The sequence below is a fragment of the Odocoileus virginianus genome, chromosome 10 (genome assembly GCF_023699985.2).
Source record: "Odocoileus virginianus isolate 20LAN1187 ecotype Illinois chromosome 10, Ovbor_1.2, whole genome shotgun sequence".
NCBI classification, from domain to species: domain Eukaryota; kingdom Metazoa; phylum Chordata; class Mammalia; order Artiodactyla; family Cervidae; genus Odocoileus; species Odocoileus virginianus.
Window position 1 is genome coordinate 66,579,770 of NC_069683.1, and position 20,319 is coordinate 66,600,088.

At 38.2% G+C, this 20,319-nt stretch overlaps 1 protein-coding gene across 3 annotated transcripts in view; it reads left to right on the plus strand.

The window, feature by feature from the left end:
• ARHGAP42 (Rho GTPase activating protein 42) overlaps positions 1-20,319 on the plus strand; it is a 315,416-nt gene that overhangs the window by 267,105 nt on the left and 27,992 nt on the right. For all 3 annotated transcript variants that reach the window (XM_020868796.2, XM_070473665.1, XM_070473664.1), the window contains 2 exons: positions 18,658-18,720; positions 19,889-19,963. In XM_020868796.2, coding sequence (XP_020724455.1) covers positions 18,658-18,720; positions 19,889-19,963 — 138 coding nt within the window. The remainder of the gene's footprint in view (positions 1-18,657; positions 18,721-19,888; positions 19,964-20,319) is intronic.

A 20,319-nucleotide genomic window follows, 5' to 3' on the forward strand; every position in this document is an offset into this window, starting at 1 on the left:
TTCAAATCCTAAAAGAGGATGTTGTGAAAGAGCTGTGCTCAGTATGCCAGGAAATTTGGAAAATTCAGCAGTGGCTACAGGACTGGAAAAGTCAGTTTTCATTCCAATCCCAAAGAAAGACAATGCCAGAGAAGGTTCACACTACTGCACAATTCCACTCATCTAACATGCTAGCAAAATAATGCTCAAAATCCTCCCAGTCAGGCTTCAACAGTACATGAACCGTGAACTTCCTGATGTTCAAGCTGGATTTAGAAAGGGTAGAGGAACCAGAGATCAAATTTCCAACATCCACGGGATCATTGAAGAAGCAAGAGAGTTCCAGAAAAACATCTACTTCTGCTTTATTGACTATGCCGGAGCCTTTGACTGTGGATCACAATAAACTCTGGAAAATTCTGAAAGAGATGAAAATACCAGACCACCTGACCTACCTCCTGAGAAATCTGTATGCAGGTCAAGAAGCAACAGTTAGAACTGGACATGGAAAACAGACTGGTTCCAAATCGAGAAAAGAGTACATCAAGGCTGTATATTGTCACCCTGCTTATTTAACTTATATGAAGAGTACATCATGCCAAATGCGAGGCTGGATGAAGCACAAGCTGGAATCAAGATTGCTGGGAGAAATATCAATAATCTCAGATGGGCAGATGACACCACCCTTATGGCATAAAAGAGGAACTAAAGAGCCTCTTGATGAAAGTGAAAGAGGAAAGTGAAAAGTTTGCCTTAAACTCAACAGATAACTAAGATCATGGTATCCAGTCCCATCACTTCATGGCAAATAGATGAGGAAACAATGGAAATGGTGAGAGACTTCATTTTTTTCAGCTCCAGAATCACTGCAGATGGTGACTGCAGCCATGAAATTAAAAGACGCTTGCTCCTTGAAAGAAAAGCTATGACTAACCTAGACAGCATATTAAAAAGCAGAGACATTACTTTGCCAACAAAGGTCCAACAAACAACTTTTGCCAACAAAAGTCAAGGCTATGGTTTTTCCAGTGGTTATGTATAGATGTGAGAATTGGATTATAAAGACAGCTGAGTGCTGAAGAATTGATGCTTTCAAGCTGTGGTGTTGGAGAAGACTCTTGAGAGTCCCTTGGTCCAAGGAGCTCAAACCAGTCCATCCTAAGGAAATCACTCCTGAGTGTTCATTGGAAGGACTGATGCTGAAGCTGGAGCTCCAGTACTTTGGCCACCTGATGCAAAGAGTTGACTCCTTGGAAAAGACCCTGACCTTGGGAAAGATTGAAGGCAGGAGGAAAAGGGTATGACAGAAGATGAGACGCTTAGATGGCATCACTGACTCGATGGACATGAGTTTGGGTAAACTCCAGGAGCTGGTGATGGATAGGGAACCCTGGCGTGCTGCAGTATGGGATCGCAAAGAGTCAGACACAACTGAGTAACTGAACTGAACTGATCCAATTTGTTGTCATATTATTGTTCTTAGAAGTCCCCCATGATTCTTTGTATTTCTTTTATCACTGCAGTTTCTCCTCTTTCATTTCTCACTTTGTTTGAGCCTTCTCTCTTTTATTGGTTAGTCTAACTAAAAGTTTGTCATCTTTTTTTATCTTTTCAGTGAACTAGCTCTTGATTTCATTGATCTTTTTATTATTTTAACCTCTGTTTTATTGATTTCCACATTAATTTTTATGATTTTCTTCCTTCTATTACCTTTGGACTTCTTTTTTTTTCCTTAGTTAGATTGTTTGAGATTTGTCTTTTTTCTTTAGGTAGGCCTGACTTCCCTCTTAAAAGGCGTAAAAGTCCACCAGGACTTAGTTGGTGGTCCAGTAGTTAAGAATCCACCTTCTAATGCAGGGTATCCAGATTTGATCCCTGGTCGGGGTACAAAGATCCCATATGCCGCAGGGCAGCTAAGCCCACTCCCCATGACTGTGGAGCCTCTGTAGTCTAGAACCTGTGAGCCACAACTGAAGATGACCACTCGCCACAGTGAAGACCCAGGGCAGCCAAAAGTAATAGTTAAAAGAAAAAATGCTTTTGCTTTGTCTCATAAATTTTGAAATGTTGTATTTCTGTTTTCATTGTTAAAATTGTTTTTGATTTCACCTCAGATTTCTTCATTGACATTGGTTGCACAGTAATGTGTTACCCAATTTCCACATATTTGTGATTTTTTTCAGTTTTCTCTTAGATGTAGTTTCATACCATTGTGGTCGTAAAAAGTGTTTGACATTGATTTCATTCTGCTTAAATTTATTGAAATTTGTTTTGTGGCTTAAAATGTAATACCTCCTGGAGAATGTTCCATATGTACTTGAGAAAAATGTATATTCTGCTGCTTTTGGATAGAATGTTCTATACATATAAAGTATAGCTGATCTAATATGTTAAGACCATTGTTTTCTTATTAATTTTCTGTGTGAATGATCTGTGTCCATTCATGAAATTAAGGTGTTAGTGTTCCGTGCTATTATTGTATACCTGTTATTTTCTCCCCTAGGTCGGTTAATATCTGCTTCCTATATTAAGGTGCTTTTGTATTAGTTAATATATAGTTAAAAATATTATGACCTCTTGTTGGATTGACTCCTTTATCCTTACATAATGCCCTTCTTTGTCTCTTATTACAATCTGTGTTCTCACATCTATTTTGTCTAATGTAAATATAGCTACACCAGCTTTTCTTTTGTTTCTGTTTGAAAGAAATATCTTTTTTCATCCCTTCACTTTCTATCTGTTTGTGTCTTCAGATCTAAATTGAGTCTCTTGTAGGCACTAAATGACTGTCTTTTTAAAAATATGTTTAGCTGCTCTGGCTTTTAATCAGAAAGTTGTATCCATTTAAATTTAAAGTAGTTATTAACGAGTATGTATTAATACTTCTGTCATTTTGTGACTTGTTTTCTAGTTGTTTTTATAGTTTCTCTCTGTTCCTTTCTTTCTTCTCTGGCTCTCTTCCTTGTGATTTGATGACTTTCTTTCACATTACATGTGTATTTCTTCTCATTATCTTTACTGTATGCACAATAGGTTTTTGGTTTGTGATTTCTATGGAATTCATATGTAAAAGACATATATGTATGTATGTGTGTATAGTAATCTATTTCAAGCTGATAGCAACTTAGGTTTGATACATTCTGAAAACTGAAAAACATTTTAGGTACTCCCACCTTCATTGTATATTTTTGATGTTATATCTTGTTTCTGTTTCCCTTAACTATTTGTAGTTATTGTTAATTTTACCTGCTTTTGTCTTTTAACCTTCATTCTGGGTTTATAAATGGTTAATTCACTAACTTTACTGTAGGTTTGCCTTTACTCATGACATTTTGACTTTCTTATGTTTTCTTGTTACTATTTAATGGCTTGTTTGTCATCTTGAAGTTCCGTTAACATTTCTTGTAAGGGAGATTTAGTGTTGATGATGTTTAGCCTTTACTTCTGTAGAAAACTATTTATTTCTCCTTCAGTTCTGGACAATAACCATGCCTGTGGAGTATTTTTGGTTGAATGGTTTTTCTTTTCAGTACTTTAAATATATTATGCCATTCCCTGTGGCTTGTAAATTTTTTGCTAAGAGATCAGCTGATAATCTTATGATGTTTCCTTTGCATATAACAAGTTGTTTTTCTCTTCTTACTTTTATGATTCTCTACTTGTCTTAATGTTTGACATTTTAGTTATAAAGTGCCTTCATGTAGATCTCTTTGGGTTCATCTTATTTGGAAGGCTCCATGCTCCTCGACCTCAGTGTCTGTTCTTTTTTTCCTTCTGATCTGTTACGATGAATTCCACTCTCCTGTATTCCAGGTTGCTGATCCTTTCTGCTGCTTCATTTAGTCTGCTTCTGAAACCCTCTAGTATATTTTTCTTTTCAGTTATAGTATTCTTGAGGTCCATGATCTATTTTTGGTATTTACTTGTATTTTATTTTTTTCTGTGGACATTCTCATTGTATTCATCTATTCTTCCAAGAGATCAGTGAGTGTCTTTATGTTCATTAAACTATTTATCAGGTAAGTTACCTTCATTTCAATGAGGTTTTTTTTTTTTTTCCCTGAATTTTTGTCTTTTCTTTTGTTTGCGACACATTCCTCTGTTTTCTCATTTTGCTTCTGTCTCTCTGTTTGTTTCTATGAATTAGGCAAAGCAGTTACTTCTCCTAGTCTTGTTGGAATGACTTCTTATAGGAAATGAATCTTCTTTTTCAGCCCTGCCCTAGCTCTCTGTTGTCTCTGGAGCATTTATAATTATCTAAGTAGTTTAATTTTATTCTCAATAGTCCCAGAGTTTCTGCCAAGACATATCAGTGTTCCAAAGAGAGGGATCTAATTCAACACTTAGCTTTAGGCTGTTTGGAATGTAGACCTTTGGGAATCAGCTTTTAAAAAATGTGTGTGTGTGTGTGTGTGTGTGTGTGTGTGTGTGTACACAGTTTTATGTGACCACTGTTATAACCCCTGCTAGCTTCAATACTGAGTGGTTCTGGGGTGTCCCCTTGGTGACAGTTGCCAAAATCAGAGCCCCAAATGAATGTATAAGCTTTTTTCTGGCAGGTACTAGTGAGCTGTTACAAGGCCAGGGAACGATGTAAAGATGGCATCCCCCAGTCTGTATTCTCTGGGAGCTCCTCTGTAGCTTCTAGATATGTGGTGAGCTTGAAGCCTTCCCCTCAGCTGAGCTCTGGGACAAGTAAATAGAGCTCTTTTCACAGGAAGTCCGGGGATGTGTTTCAGTCTACTGTCTATATTGTGGTGATGGTTCACTACCATGTCTCTTCAATTGTTTCAGACCCGTAAGGCCCAGAAATCCAGTCATCCCTGGACCATGGCCAGGTGGTCAAGGTCTGTCTCCTGTCTGGAGTGAACATTCCTGACAGCTCAGTGGGCCACAGGAGAGCCTAGTGTGGGATTGCTGGCTGCACTGGGCTACAGGAGTGTATGGTAGCCCCCTGGCCACAGTGAGGCCCCAGGAACACGGCGGGGCCGAGTGGGATGACAGGCTGCACAGGACCACAGGGACATGCGGGTCAGCCCCCTGGCTTCAGGAGGACTGGGGAGAGCGTGGAGGCAAGGCAAGTGCTGTGGCTCTAGCAGTGTGATAGGAGAGCCCAAAAATATCAGCTCCTCCATCTCAGGAGGTTGTCACAGACCTCTGCACTCCGGGCAGAGCCTTCAGTCTTAACTAATGGATCTCCTTCTTATATGGTCTAGGAGCTTTCCACACTGTTGGGTTTGTACTGAGTCCTGGTGTGAGTTTCTCTGAATGAGGGAACTTTTCAGTCCCTTCAGCCTTTTGCATCTTCTGAACCTCCGCCCTCTTGGTTTTCAAAGCCAAAAGTATTGGGAGCTCATCTCTGCAGTGCAGGTTGTAAGGTTTGGAGTGCCTGATACAGGGCACAAAACCCCAGCTCCCTGGGAGAAGCTCCACATTTGTGAGGTCCCTTGTGCCTCCGGGTTGCTGGGCCAGAGGTGAGATTTTGAATGAGGCTGCACCTCTGACTCTCCTACCCATCTTGGTGGTGTCCTTTAATCCTTTGTTGAGGAACCTCAGCTCATTTTCGGGTCTTTTTCAGAGGAAATCCATTGTATAGTTGTAGATTTCGTGTGCCTGTGGGAGGAGGTAGAATCAGCGTCTTCCCAAGTCAGTATCTTGATTCAACCTCCATCACATAGTTATTTTTATCACAGAGGTATTATGTAATATTAGGAGTTAACTTTTGGAAAGTCATAGTAATACACCTTTGATCTGATGATATTCAGCAAATTTGAAATTTTCATTCAAAGAAGTTTCTCACGTTAAAACCACTAATTACTGGACTTTGTAGTAGCCTATTTATTTATTTATTTAGTATTTATTACTTAGAAGCATATACCCTACTTTATCCCAGAAAGAGATTTGAGGCCATTGATATTTAGTTTTATTTTCTTTAAATGATAATAGAAGGCTTCTTTTATTTTCTCTGCTCCAGTTTACAAGATTGAAGCCATGAACACTGCTAATTTTAGGAAATTGTGTACAAGATTGTGAGGTTTAAGGACATGGTCAAAACACCTGGGATATATAGGAAAACATGTTGTCACTGTTTCATTACTGAATCGTTAGTATCAAACCATTCTGAATGAACACGTTTTATGTATTTCCCGTCATACTCTGAATCCTTTTTAATCATCTGCCACCTTTAATCCTCGGTTAGTTTAGAGTGTTTTCATATGTAATTTATAATAGTCAAATTATTTGACATTTAAAAATCAAGTTTTATGTGTTTCTAAGGTTATTTGTATATCCTTTAAAGCACTTTCAAATTTTATTTTACTTAATTGACTTTCTTTCTTGATATCTAAATTTATTTTTAAAACAGCCTTAATAACCCTGACATTTATATTGCTATTAAACTGTGTTAGCATGGAGTATAGATTAAAAGCTCGGAAAGCACTCATTTGAAAGTCATAAATATTGAGTATATGCAAAGCCTATCATTTTATCTGAATGAAGTGCTTCCTAGTGATTAATTTCAAAAATTATCAAAAGAAACTACATAATTTAAAATACCTTTATTGTTAAAGATTTTTAAAATATTCCCAGTTTTTATTCTTGTGTTTCTTTCTTCATTGCCAATCAGAGTGATTAGTATATCTTTCATTGCCCACTTTTATCTAATCACAAAAACATTAACCAGTCATTAAGAGGTTTATAAGTACTGAATGTTCATTCTAAACAATTACCTAAAAAGTAATCTATTGTGTAACTTGCATTTGACTAGAGTTTGAAATGTGTTTTCTAACACTGGTTTCATTGTTCAAATCCAGTATAAAGATAGTCCTTTCAAATTCAAATGAACCTTCTCAAGGACAATCCTCCCTTAAAAACAAATGAACATCTGTATGATACTGAATAGAGCTTTTTTTTTTTTTTTTTTGAATAGAGCTTTTGAATAGGAAGTGATCAAGTCAATCAGAATATATGTGATACTTAATGCACCTCGTAACTAGATTTTTTTTTTTATCATAATTAGGTAATTTGAATGAGAAAGTTATCACATATACTTATGCTGTGATGGAGGGAGATTATACTTCTTCTTGTAGTAAAGACTTATTCTTTCAGAAATCAGCTTTCCTGTAGTCTTAGGCACTTGAAGCATCTCTTTGCCACCAGGTGTAATTATAAATTGATATGTCTTTCAGAAGAATGGCAGTCCAAGGGTCCATGTGTTTGCATGATTTATCCCATTCTGACTCTTGATATGGTATGTTAGTTTTCTACCAGTTCCCTCAGCTCCTAGTGACAGATTGCATTTCTCCTCCTTAGTTCTCCATGCAAACTTCCCCTGAGATGTGTGCTCAGCACGTATTTGTTCTTTTTCTTGATTCTGAAAACTTGGCCTTTGCCCCAGTGCTGAATGGAATCTTGGTGACAGTGTTTTGGATGAAATAGAAAAGAATAGCTTTATTGCTTTGCCAGGCAAAGAGGGACACAGAGAGCTCCTGACCTTGAAAATTGTGTCCCCTACCCCCCACCCCCCAAAAAAAGAAAACTAAAAAACTGTGTCCCAACCCAGGAGGACTTGGTGAGGCAATTTTTAGCAATAGCTCAAGGGTAGGGTTTCTCAGAAGTTCAGAGTATGTGCAGGGCCTGCAAGTCTTTAAAGATAATCTCACGGTGAGCTACTCTGGTTCCCTTAACCTAGCCTCAGGTGGTCTTCTCTGGCCTGAAGAATGCTGACATCTTCCCTTTGTTAGGTTTTAGTTCTATGAAGAACTGTAAAGATACTGTTACCTGTATCTCCTGAGGAAGAGCCAGGACACTTCCCCAAGGCTGCACTATTGTTTCCTAGCTGTTCCTTCCTTGTCTCCCCACCTCCTCCCTTCCCTGTTTAGCAACTGCTTCAGTCTGCCCTTGGGAACTCAGGGAAGGTCATGGAGGCTGGAGTCTGTTCCCTACAAAGCAGGAACAGAAGACACAGAAGACCTTCCTGCCCAGGGGCCCCAGAGGGTCCTGCTTGGTTTCATTCTTCCTTAGTTCCACTAGGCTTTTATTGCCAAGGGGAAGATTTTGATCATGAAAGGGGTATTTAAATTACCTTTGCTTTATTGATAGGTAGTACTTGAAATTATAAATCTTAAATCTTTTGAATTTTATTTTTATTATTTTGTCTTAAGCCATAATTTTTCTTTAAATATATTTTTAATCATCATACAGCTCTTATTTATACATGTACTAGTTTTAAAAGTAAGTCATTTTCACCTCTTTATATTTTCATAAATCTGATAGAATTCTCCCACTTACACATTTAATCAAGCAAGCTTCTATAAACATTGTTGTTCAGGCGCCCAGTGTGTCCGACTTGACCCCATGAAGAGCAGCACACCAGGCCTCCCTGTCCCTCACCTTCTCTCGAAGTCTGCCCAAGTTCATGTCCCTTGCATCAGTGATGCCATCCAGCCATCTCATCCTCTGACACCCTCTTCTCCTTCTGCCCCCAATCTTTCCCAGCATCAGGGACTTTTTTAATGAGTCAGCTATTCGCTTCAGATGACCAAAATACTAAGCTTGAGCTTCATCATCAGTCCTTTCAATGAGTATTCATGGTTGATTTCCTTTAAGGCTGACTGGTTTGATCTCCTTGCTGTCCAAGGGACTGTCAAAGGTCTTCTCCAGCACCACAGTTCAAAGGCATCAATTCTTTGACACTCTGCCTTCTTTACGGTCCAGGTCTCACAACCTTATGTGACAGCTGGGAAGACCAGAGCCTCGACTATAAGGACCTTTATCAGCAGAGTGATGGCTCTGCTTTTCAACACGCTGTCTACGTTTGTCATAGCTTTCCTGCCAAGAAGCAGTTGTCTTATTTCATGGCTTCAGTCACCATCCACATTGATTTTAGAGCCCAAGAAAATGAAATCTGTCATTACTTCCATCTTTACCCCTTCTGTTTGCCATGAAGTAATGGGGCCAGATGCCATGGTCGTAGTTTTCTTAATATTTAGTTTTAAACCAGCTTTTTCACTCTCCTACTTCACCCTCATCGAGAGGTTCTTTAGTTTCTCTTTGATTTCTGCTGTTAGAGTGGTATCAATCTGCATACTAAGGTTATTGATGTTGTATCTATATGTAACTATACCTAACATGTATCTATATATTTGTCATATGTATGATATCTAGAAACATATCAAGTTATAATTGCAAAGTCAGTAAACTTCATCCTCTAATAAGATGAGATTAACACCCTAATAAGACAGATTAATGATTCTGATATATATAATCTTGCTAAACAACTGGACAACTTTTGTAGTCTAGTCAATTTGCTTATAAATGCAGAAATTAATATCTTTTAAAGTATTCTAAACTTTCTAAAATTACATGTGAAATTGTGTAGCTGTTTCAGAATGTCTTGCTATACATTGGCATAAAACCAAGTGACCCAAAATTGCACTTGGTTTTGGTTGTTTTCACACATTCTTGGGTATTCAAATTTGTTTACAGAATCAGTGTTCTGTTTAAAAGTCAAGACTATGGCATATGCCACCAATAAAAGTAACTGAGTAGTAGAGGCGTGTGATTGAATGCACTTTCTAGAAGAAGTAAACTCCCCTTGCTCTTGGTAGACATTTTGGTATTGCCAGTTTGCATGGGTGAGGCTTTCTAAACATTCTTTCAATCCAACATGCAATGAAGGGCTTTGCCAGTTCCTCAGAATTTAATCATTTTGCATGTAATTTTGAATAATCTACTACATCAAGGCCTAATATATATTAATGGGCTTTTGAATCTCTTGCTTAAGCTGTAATTTTACCCCCTTCTCATGTATCGTATCACTGTCTTGCTAGTGATTTAACAACTCATAAGATACATCTTTATGCTAAACAGTATTCCAGATTCAAGCACTTGATCCTATTGAGTAGCATCATGTTTCCTTCCTAGTGATACATCCAGAATTTTATTTGTTTCAGTTCAAAATTATATTCTAGTGATTGTGAAGTCTCAGTCCTCTTTCTTAAGTCTTGAATAAATCCTGCAGGCTCATCCTGTTTTGAGTTCAGCAGCTATGTTTTCTTTACATTTGTACCTTTGGCCATTTTTCTATATATCATCTTGTTTTTCCGAGATCTGTGTCCCCTTTTGACACTTGACTCTCTCCCAACATGGCACTGTGTCCATTTTAATCTTTTAATATTTCTCACAATTGGCATCTGAAACCAGTACCAGCCCTTATTCATTTGCCACCTTGATAAGTGCTTCTTTATAGCCTTGGCAATTCAGATGGATTCCTTTTGTGTTAAATTATTCGTATTACCCTTTAGAAACTCAGTTTTGCTAGGAATGTGTTTGTGTTTTTGAATTGCGAAAGATAATAGTGAAGCTTAAGATGGTAAAATACAAAACTCAGATAAAAATTTGTTTTGAATGTCAGCTGTTGGGAGCCATCATGTGTCTGTGCTTTCATGGACAGACATATGATCTATCTCTCATAAGCAACAAAGAACTATCTAGTGTTCTAAAATAGGGCCATGCTGTGAATATACAGGGAACATATGACATGAGGTGGAGAATGAAACTCTGCTGTGAATGCGCAGTAATGAGACTCTGTACAGGCCTAACCTGAAAGTCTCCCTTCTTTGTGATTACTCTTAATTTACCATTTTCAAAGTATGTGCTGCTGTGTGTGCTTAGTCACTCAGTCGTGTCCAACTCCTTGTGACCCCATGGACTGTAGCCAGCCAGGCTCCTCTGTCCATGGAATTCTCCAAGCAGGAATACTGGAGTGGGTTTCCATGCCTTCCTGCAGGAGATCTTCCCAACCCAGGGATAGAACCAGGTCTGCCTCATTGCAGGTGGATTCTTTACCATCTGTGTCACCAGAGAAGAGTATAGATGCCATAAATCAGACTAGCATAATTCAGTAACGAAGGAAAACTTGACTCATCTTTATGAAAAAACTATCAAGTTAAAAAGCTAGAGCACCAGTTCATCACAGGGTATTAAATCCACAGATTTTTTGCTGGCTGTAAAATATTCCACAGCATCCTTTTCTTGAACTTAACTTTGAGAATGGATTTATTTTGAGAGTAGTAACTAAACAGATATCACTCAATTAACATTAGAACCCAACTGTCCTTCAGACCATACCATTGAAAATGTAACTATGCCATTTGAGCCCATTGCTCAAAGAAACAAAATATTTGTCTTGACTCATCTTTTCTGGCCCTAGTTGTTAACAGGAGTGGAGACTTCCTTTTTCTGGCATTCTTTCTTGGTGCTCTGAGCCTTGTTTCCACTCATGCATATGTTTCATGTGATGACTTTTCAGCTGATCCTTCTATCCCAGGTCTGGAGAAACTGAAATTGTGAAAGGCAAATTTTTTAGTTCTCATTCTCTCATGCAGTTCAGTTCAGTGATTCTCCATTGTGGAACTAGTTTATTCTAATCATTGTGAATAAGAAAAAGGAAATTCTTTCAAATTATATTTTTCTAATTAAAGTACTACTAGGCTATATAGTGGTAAAGTGTTTATACAAAACCAAAGGTATTGGACTAGAAGACAGTTTCAAAATTTCCCGACAACTCCAAATTTCTGCCACTGTGTGTTTCAGTGGCTTTCCCCATATGTACTCAAGGAATTTATTCTCCCAGGAATCAAACAGAAAAAGTAAACTCATTCTTATCCATGACAAGTGCTGTAATGTCATGAACGTTTGGGCAAATCCTACTGCCCTTTAGGTAGTTCTGTTATGGAAGTTCCCAGACATCCCTGGCTTAATCATTTTCCTTCACTACCTTCTCCCCAAGGCCCCTAATCAAGTACAGTTCTGTTCTCGTCACCAAGACCAAGGATGAGAGTCAGAAGTCAAGTCCTCTTCATGGGCAGAACAGAAAGAAAACAGTTTGGGTCAAGGCTGTGAAGAGTTACCTGCTCTTCCTTGCAGTTCAGTTCAGTCCCTCAATTGTGTCCAACTCTGCGACCTCATGAACTGCAGCACGCCAGGCTTCCCTGTCCATCACCAATTCCCGGAGCCTACTCAAACTCATGTCCATCACGTCAGTGATGCTGTCCAACCATCTCATCCTCTGTCGTCCCCTTCTCCTGCCTTCAATCTTTCCCAGCATCAGGGTCTTTTCCAATGAGTCAGTTCTTCACATCAGGTGGCCAAAGTATTGGAGTTTCAGCTTCAGCATCAGTCCTTCCAATGAATACTCAGGACTGATTTCTTTTAGGACTGACTGGTTTGATCTCCTTGCAGTCCAAGGGACTCTCAAGAGTCTTCTCCAACACCACAGTTCAAAAGCATCAATTCTTTGGCATTCAGCTTTCTTTATAGTCCAACTCTCACATCCAACCATGACTACTGGAAGAACCATAGCCCTGACTAGACAGACCTTTGTTGGCAAAGTAATGTCTCTGCTTTTTAATATGCTGTCTAGGTTGGTCATAGCTTTTCTTCCAAGGAGCAAGCGTCTTTTAATTTCATGGCTGCAGCCACCTTTAGGGAGAAGAGAAAAGGCCCTGTGGGAACCATGAATGCCCATAAACGCACTCATTTTCTTCTGTTTCTTTCTAGCCACATGTACTATTAGTTGTATGTGATGGGGAGGAGCCTTTTAATCTGAAATGGCAGATTAGAAATGTGAATTCAAAATTAAAGTCAAGTGTTGCTTTGTTTTGTCAATCCTGAGAATGTGTTGTAAGGCCAAGTAGATTACATCTGTAAGGACATGCTGGGCTTTTAATTACTAGGAAATTGAAGATACAAGGACTGTCACTTTGTTAGCTGCATGGAAGACTATTCTTTTTCTCATGGCTTTTTGAATTCTGTTGAGATTAATAGCTTTTTCTGTTGCTAAACTGCCTTTTGGAAACTTTACTTGGATTTCAGTAAAAACTTTAGCCCCCATTAGTTGTCGGGGGAGAAATAATAATGTTTCTCTTTAAGTGTTGATTGGATACATTAAGTTCTTTAAGTTAGCCTATCTTCTGCTTTAACCCTAAAGGCCAAATATCATTAATACTATAGGATTTCAATTCCTGGAAACTTGTGGTAGTTGTACTCTGCCTAACCCTGGTCTTCACAGAGAGATAGAGTACTTGGGTAGGAGTCCTGCAGAGTTGACCAAAGCAGCTTCTGTTCCCTGATACGCTCTAACCCTTGTAGAAGCCAGAGAAGGTACTTGAGCAAGCCAACTGCAAACCAATAACTACCAGCCACTGATCAGCAAGCATTCCTTGGGTGCCTGCTCTGGGTGGCTTTGAGCAGTCCATGTTTCATACAAACAGGTATACTCCCCTCTCTACTGCTGCAACAGGAATACTTGCCCTCCACTAAAGAAAAATTAGGATAAATTTCCAGCCTTTAGTGGTCCCTTACACTGATTTTTCATTTGAACACTAAAGAATTCCCAGTCTTTCTTTTATAAGCTATAGAGGCCTATTTTTGTTGAATTCTCTTTAGCACTAGCATACTAAGTGGAACATAGCTTTGGAAGACTGAAAGGTTTCCTTTACAGAATGTGTTCCTCCCTTACTTCCCTCAGAAGCACTGCTCCTTGGGACTTCCTCCTACATCAGTCACCGGGAGACAGAGGATTCTGGAGCATGTTTAAGCCATATCACGTTCTCCTCAGACTCAGCAGAAACTGCTGAATTCTTGTGTGAAGGCAAGAGTAGTAGTTTATAAGGCAGCCATGAATGGGTATTGCCTTTATTGCCTTTTGATGTCTTTTTATAGGAATTGGCAACTCAGTAGCCAAAAAACCTCTGCTACATTCCAGTTAAGCAAGTAAAAGCTAAGAGTGTGGGATTGCCTTTCTTTCATTTAGTCCTTTTTGAGTAGAAAACTGTTGAAGTTATATATAATTAAATCAGAAACACCAGGTTATGCTGTGATTGAGAGACTTACCACAGTGAAGGTTCATATCTTGATTATGCTCTAGGTTCATTCAGGTCAGCTGTGATTCTCTTATTTATAGTTTTTACTCTAAAATCCAAGCTCATGGAGTACCTTGTCTCTCTAATATTGATGATCTTGTGCCAGAGGGGACTAGAAAATGTCAAGCTCCTACACACCAGTTCTCCCTGACTGATGGATGACAATGTCTGTCACTTCTGTTCATGTTTCATTGGCTAGTGCATATCATGTGACCAGACTGTCTTAGTGAGAGCTGAGACACACAACCATCCTACAGGAAGGGGCAACAAATACAGGTGATTGATAGTCCCAAACTGCTGTAATCTGTTTAGTTCCAATGAGAGGATGGGTTTGCTCATTGTTATTTATAGTAACCACCTCTTCAACAACACAAGAGACGACTCTACACATGGACATCATCAGAGGGTCCATACTGAAATCAGATTGATTACATTCCTTGCAGCCAAAGTTGGAGAAAGTCTGTACAGTCAGCAGAAACAAGATCAGAAGCTGACTGTGGCTCAGATCATGAACTCCTTATCACCAAATTCAGACTTAAATTGAAGACAATAGGGAAAACCACTAGACAATGCAGGTATGACAAAAATCAAATCCCTTACAATTATACAGTGCAAGTGACAAATAGATTCAAGGGATTAGATTTGATAAACAGAGTGCCTGAAGATCCAAGGACAGAGGTTTGTGACATTGTACAAGAGGTGGTGACCAAGACCATCTCCAAGAAGAAGAAAAGCAAAAAGGCAAAATGATTGTCCGAGGAGGCCTTACAAATAGCTGAGAAATGAAGAGAAGCTAAAGGCAAAGGAGAAAAGGAAAGATATCCCCATTTCAATGCAGAGTTCCAAATAATAGGAAAGAAAGATAAGAAAGCTTTCCTCAGTGAATACTGCAAAGAAATAGAGGAAAACAATAAAATGGAAAGACTAGAGATCTCTTCAAGAAAATTAGAGATACTAAGGGAACATTTCATGCCAAGATGGGCTCAATAAAGGACAGAAACAGTATGGACCTAAGAGAAGCAGAAGATATTAAGAAGAGGTGGCAAGAATACACAGGAGAACTATATAAGAAAGATCTTCATGACTCAGATAACCACGATGGTGTGATCGCTCACCTAGAGCCAGACATCCTGGAATGTGAAAGGGGCCTTAGGAAGCATCACCATGAACATAGTGAAGGTGATGGAATTCCAGTTGAGCTATTTCAAATCCTAAAAGATGATGCTGTGAAAGTGCTGTACTCAGTATGCCAGCAAATTTGGAAAACTCAGCAGTGGCCACAGGACTGGAAAAGGTTAGTTTTCATTCCAATCCCAAAGAAAGACAATGCCAAAAAATGCTCAAACTACCACACAATTGCACTCAACTCACACACTAGCAAAGTAATACTCAAAATTCTCCAAGTCAGGCTTCAATAGTACATGAACCATGAACTTCCAGATGTTCAAGCTGGTTTTAGAAAAGGCAGAGAAACCAGAGATCAAATTGCCAACATCCATTGGATCATCAAAAACGCAAGAGAATCCAGAAAAGCATCTACCTCTGCTTTATTGATTATGCCAAAGCCTTTGACTGTGTAGATCATAACAAACTGTGGAAAATTCGTAGAGATGGAAATATCAGACCACCTTACCTGCCTCAAATCAAAACGCAACAGTTAGAACTGAACATGGAAAAACAGACTGGTTCCAAGTCGGGAAAGGAGTACATCAAGGCTGTATATTGTCACCCTGCTTATTTAACTTCTATGCAGAGTACAACATCTGAAATGCTGGGCTGGATGAAGCACAAGCCGAATCAAGATTGCTAGGAGAAGTATCAGTAACCTCAGATACCAGATGTCACCACTCTTATGGCAGAAAGTGAAGAGCCACTAAAGAACCTGTTGATGAAAGTAAAAGAGAAGAATGAAAAAGCTGGCTTAAAACTCAAGATTCCAAAAAGCTAAAATCATGGCATCCAGTCCCCTCATTTCATGGCAAATACATGGGAAAACAATGAAACCAAGTGAGGGACTTTCTTTTCTTGGGCTCCAAAATCACTGTGGATGGTGACTGCAGCCATGAAGCTAAAAGACACTCGCTCCTTGGAAGAAAGGCTATGACCAACCTAGACAGCATGTTAAAAAGCAGAGACCTAATTTTACTGACAAAGGTCCATCTAGTCAAAGCTATGGTTTTTCCAGTAGTCATGTATGGATATGAGAGTTGGAATATAAAGCAAGCTGAGCGCCAAAGAATTGATGCTTTTGAACTGTGGTGTTGAAGAACACATTTGAGAGTCCCTTGGACTGCAAGGAGATCAAACCAGTCCATCCTAAAGGAAATCAGTCCTGAATATTCATTGGAAGCACTGATGCTGAAGCTGAAATTCCCAATACTTAGGCCACCTGATGCAAAGACCTGACTCACTGGAAAAGACCCTGATGCTGGAAAAGATTGAAGGCAGGAGGAAAAGGGGACAACAGAGGATGAGATGGTTGGATGGCATCACCAACTCAATGGACTTTAGTTTCAACAAACTTCTGGGGTTGGTGATGGACAGGGAGGCCTGCCGTTTGTGGGGTCGCAAGAGTCAGACACGACTGAGCGAGTGAACTGAACTGATGGCTCTTTGAAGAATAATGCTCTAGGCTGATAGTACCTCAATCCCCAGGGACTTCAGCCCTGCCCAAAGAATACCTTGTTCATGTGATTTGAGTATGTAGATTTTATATTCTCCTCTAGTCAGTAACAATGATGATGATGATAAGAGCCAACACTCTGTAGCACTATATTCTAAATATTATTCTAGGATACTTGCAAATGTTAACATATTTCACCTAGGAATAGCCATATGTAGACAGTATTACTATTATCCTTATTTTATGGAAGAGGAAAATAAGATAAAGAATTAAAACTATCCCCAGTAATACAGTTACTAAGTGGGAGAGTAACTATGTCTCTTTCTTCTGCTTAGCACTAGTGGCTGACTGTTTTCTTTGTTTTTATCATTTCTTCTGTTTCTCGGTAGTGTGTGGATAGGAGCACATGAAGAAGGAATCTAATTACATTTATTCCATGTTTGGTACTCTTCACTGGCTCACATGGTTTTGTCTTCATCTTACTGCAATCCTTTAAGATATGTAGTGTTATTTCCCTCATTTTTAGATGAAAGGATAGCATTCATAAAGGTTCATAGGCACGCTTCCATCACAAAGCCATGAGTTGAGATCCAACCCCAGATTCACCTGGCTCTAAGCAAAGCTGAATTTTACCTCTATCACGGAACCTCTGTCTACTCTTTCAGGCAATAGCAAAGGGTGTTCAAAAGCAATAAAGCAAAAATGCATTGTTATTTTGGCCAATACAGTTTATTCTTTCACATCTTGACAATTACTTTACAATATTATGATGAGTTTTGCCATACATCAGCATGCGTCTTTTAGAATTAGTGGTGTTTTTTGTTTTTTTTTTAATATACCTGGGAGTGGAATTGCTGGGTTATATAGTAATTCTGTTTTTACTTTTTTGAGAAACCTCTATACTGTTTTTCACTGTGGCTGCAGCAATTTATATTCCCTCCAACAGTGTACAAGGGTTCTGTTTTTTTCCACATCCTTGCCAACATGTGTTATTTGTTTTGTTTGTGTGTGTGTTTGGTGGCCATTCTGATAGGTGTGAGGTGATAGCTCAGTGTGGTACCTCTAGCTTTTCAGTTTCTCATTTCTCATCTTTGATTTCTCAAACTTTTCAGTCAATTCAGTTTCGGTGATTTTCTATGCCTAGGATTTCTTCAAAGTTTTTCATCTTTCCTGGCACCTTTTTTTAGCCTAATTTTTTGATATATGTTTTCTGTGAATCTATGTTGTTGCATTTATGTGTTTAATCCGCCATCTTTAAATGGAAACCAGTTTTAATTTTTTAATGGTTTGTCTTTGTCTTCATAAATTATTATTTGGGAATATCATATATTCACTATATTTGGTAACAATTTGCATTATAGTATCAAAACTTTTTGAATTTTCCCTGTGGGTTATTATTTGGTATTTTTAAATCCTTTCTCTTTAAACAAGTAGTCTAATTTGATTCAACCTCTAAACCTTAAGAAAATCTGTCAAAAAGCAATGAAAATAAAGTGCAGTTTCATAATGGAGAATCTTTGAGAGGATTTTTAGTGAACTTACTATGCGTATTTTGAACTATTTTGAATATGATATGAAATGAAATAGAATAGAACATAGAATTCAGGAGACCTGAGTTAAAATGTGGCTCTAGACCTTTAGAACAAAAAAAAAGCAGTTTTCAGCAACTTGGTAAATCACCTTAAGATTGCAGTGCTTTATCTATACCTCATAATATTCTTTGGAGAATCTCATGGGAAAAATATATGAATAGCTTTGTAATATAATTATTAACACACAGTAAAAGTTTATTTTTATTGTATTTGCTTCTATCATCCAGAAAAATACGTAGTAAAGGATTTACGTAGAAAGTAAAATGCTAATTTCAGGGAAAACGGATGGGCTCAATTTTACATATTACTTTCTGTGAAAGAGCTGTGTTTTTAATGAAGCAAGTTGATATAAAAACATTGGTGAATATGAATCTCCCTCTTTCACTTCCAGCCCCAAATAAAAAATCAGATGCTAATCAAAATATTTGATAAATTCAGTAACAGCCTGTGTGCCATCAAGCCATGGAACAACAGAGCCGACTGAAGCAGTAATGTTAGTTCATCATAAACACTTAATATGGTTTTCTTTTATTTCCAGTGTACTTAAATGAAGCAGGGTTCAACTTTGTGAGAAAATGCATCCAAGCTGTGGAAACGAGAGGTCAGTGCTGCCTGATGGGTACACCATTACTGATGCATTGTCCCTTCTTACAAAGAAGCTGCTCAGAAATCATGATGTACTTTGTTATCAACAGGAGCTTAACTTTAAGAAACATATGATTTATAAATTATGCAAACATGAAACAGCTGTACTTTGAGCTTCAGTTTGCCAAAGTCATACTACAGACATACTTCTTTTTCATGAAGTTTCATGATATAGCCTCACTTTACTTCTTCTTGATGGACCGATATTATTATTTTTTTCCAAGCTGTAGGAAATAAGATTCCTGAGGAGTTAGAATTCAGCTCTCCTCCTTCCCTGCATTATATCTCACAGTGATTTTTGTCACCGTCACAAATGCAGCACCTGTCTTCAGTCTAGTCATGACCTCTGTCCTGAAGTCCACCCTAGTTGCCTTTTACTTCCAGGAAAACTTGTCTAAAGCAAAACCTCCTGTTGGGCTTTGGAATTCTTTAAACTTATAATCAAAGTTTGGTGCTGCCATTTAAGTTTTGAAAAGTCAAGTCGTTTCCTTAAAAATCTCTGAATCTGTCTTCTCACCTTTATTTCTGTTTAATTTTTGGAGGGGAATAGTTGATTTACAATGTTGTGTTAGTTTCAGGTGTATAGCAGAGTGAATCAGTTTTACACATGCATATATATAGACCCCATTTTAGATTCTTTACCCAAATAGACAATTATGGAGTATTTAGTAGAATTCCCTATTCTATACAGTAAGTCCTTATTAGTTATCTCTTTTTTATATAGAAGTGTATATATGTCAGTCCCATCCTCAGCTTTAAAGTGAAGCTAGCAATTCCATCCAACTGTTCAACACATAGAACTCCGTGATTAAGGAAACAGAATATGAGAAATACTGATCATTCTTTCTCATCTTGAATGGTTTTTTATATTCAGGTAGTGGTGAATAGACAGCAGTACTTTGCCATTTTGAAGCTCTTCATAGACTTTCAAATCACTGTTCATTTTTGCTCTAAGAAATATATGTCTGATGAGCGTTTCCAGGGTAGGTTTGCTAAAGTTAGACTGTAAAATTGGATGCATACCTTCCAGATTTTATGTAGGCATAGATCTGAGTTTTTAACATTCTGTCCTTGGAACTTGTGTCTTATGCCATTTTTTTGTGATTTTTTTTCCTTCTCACTAGGCATCACCATTTTAGGTCTCTACCGAATAGGAGGAGTGAATTCCAAAGTGCAGAAACTCATGAATACCACATTTTGTAAGTTTTGGCTGAAGCCCGTTACTTACTTAACTTTTACATTCTTATAGAAAATTCAAACCATAGGATTTTTTGAGATATAGGTTATTGCTTGTCTTTGAGTATTTTCAAGTCATATCTAAAATTAATATTTGTATTCATTTTTAATGGCCATTATTATAGATGACCAATCAGAATTTGTAAAGGGACCCTTTTTATAATATTGACTTTTTCCTCAAGTGTTCTTTGATTAGCTAGAGGTATAGTAAGATTTATGGGTGTTGGGATTCAGATGGCCTGAACTGGAATCTTGGCTCAGCCAGTTTACAGTTCTGTGACCTTGGGTGATTTGCTTCACCCCTCTGTGCCTTCACCTC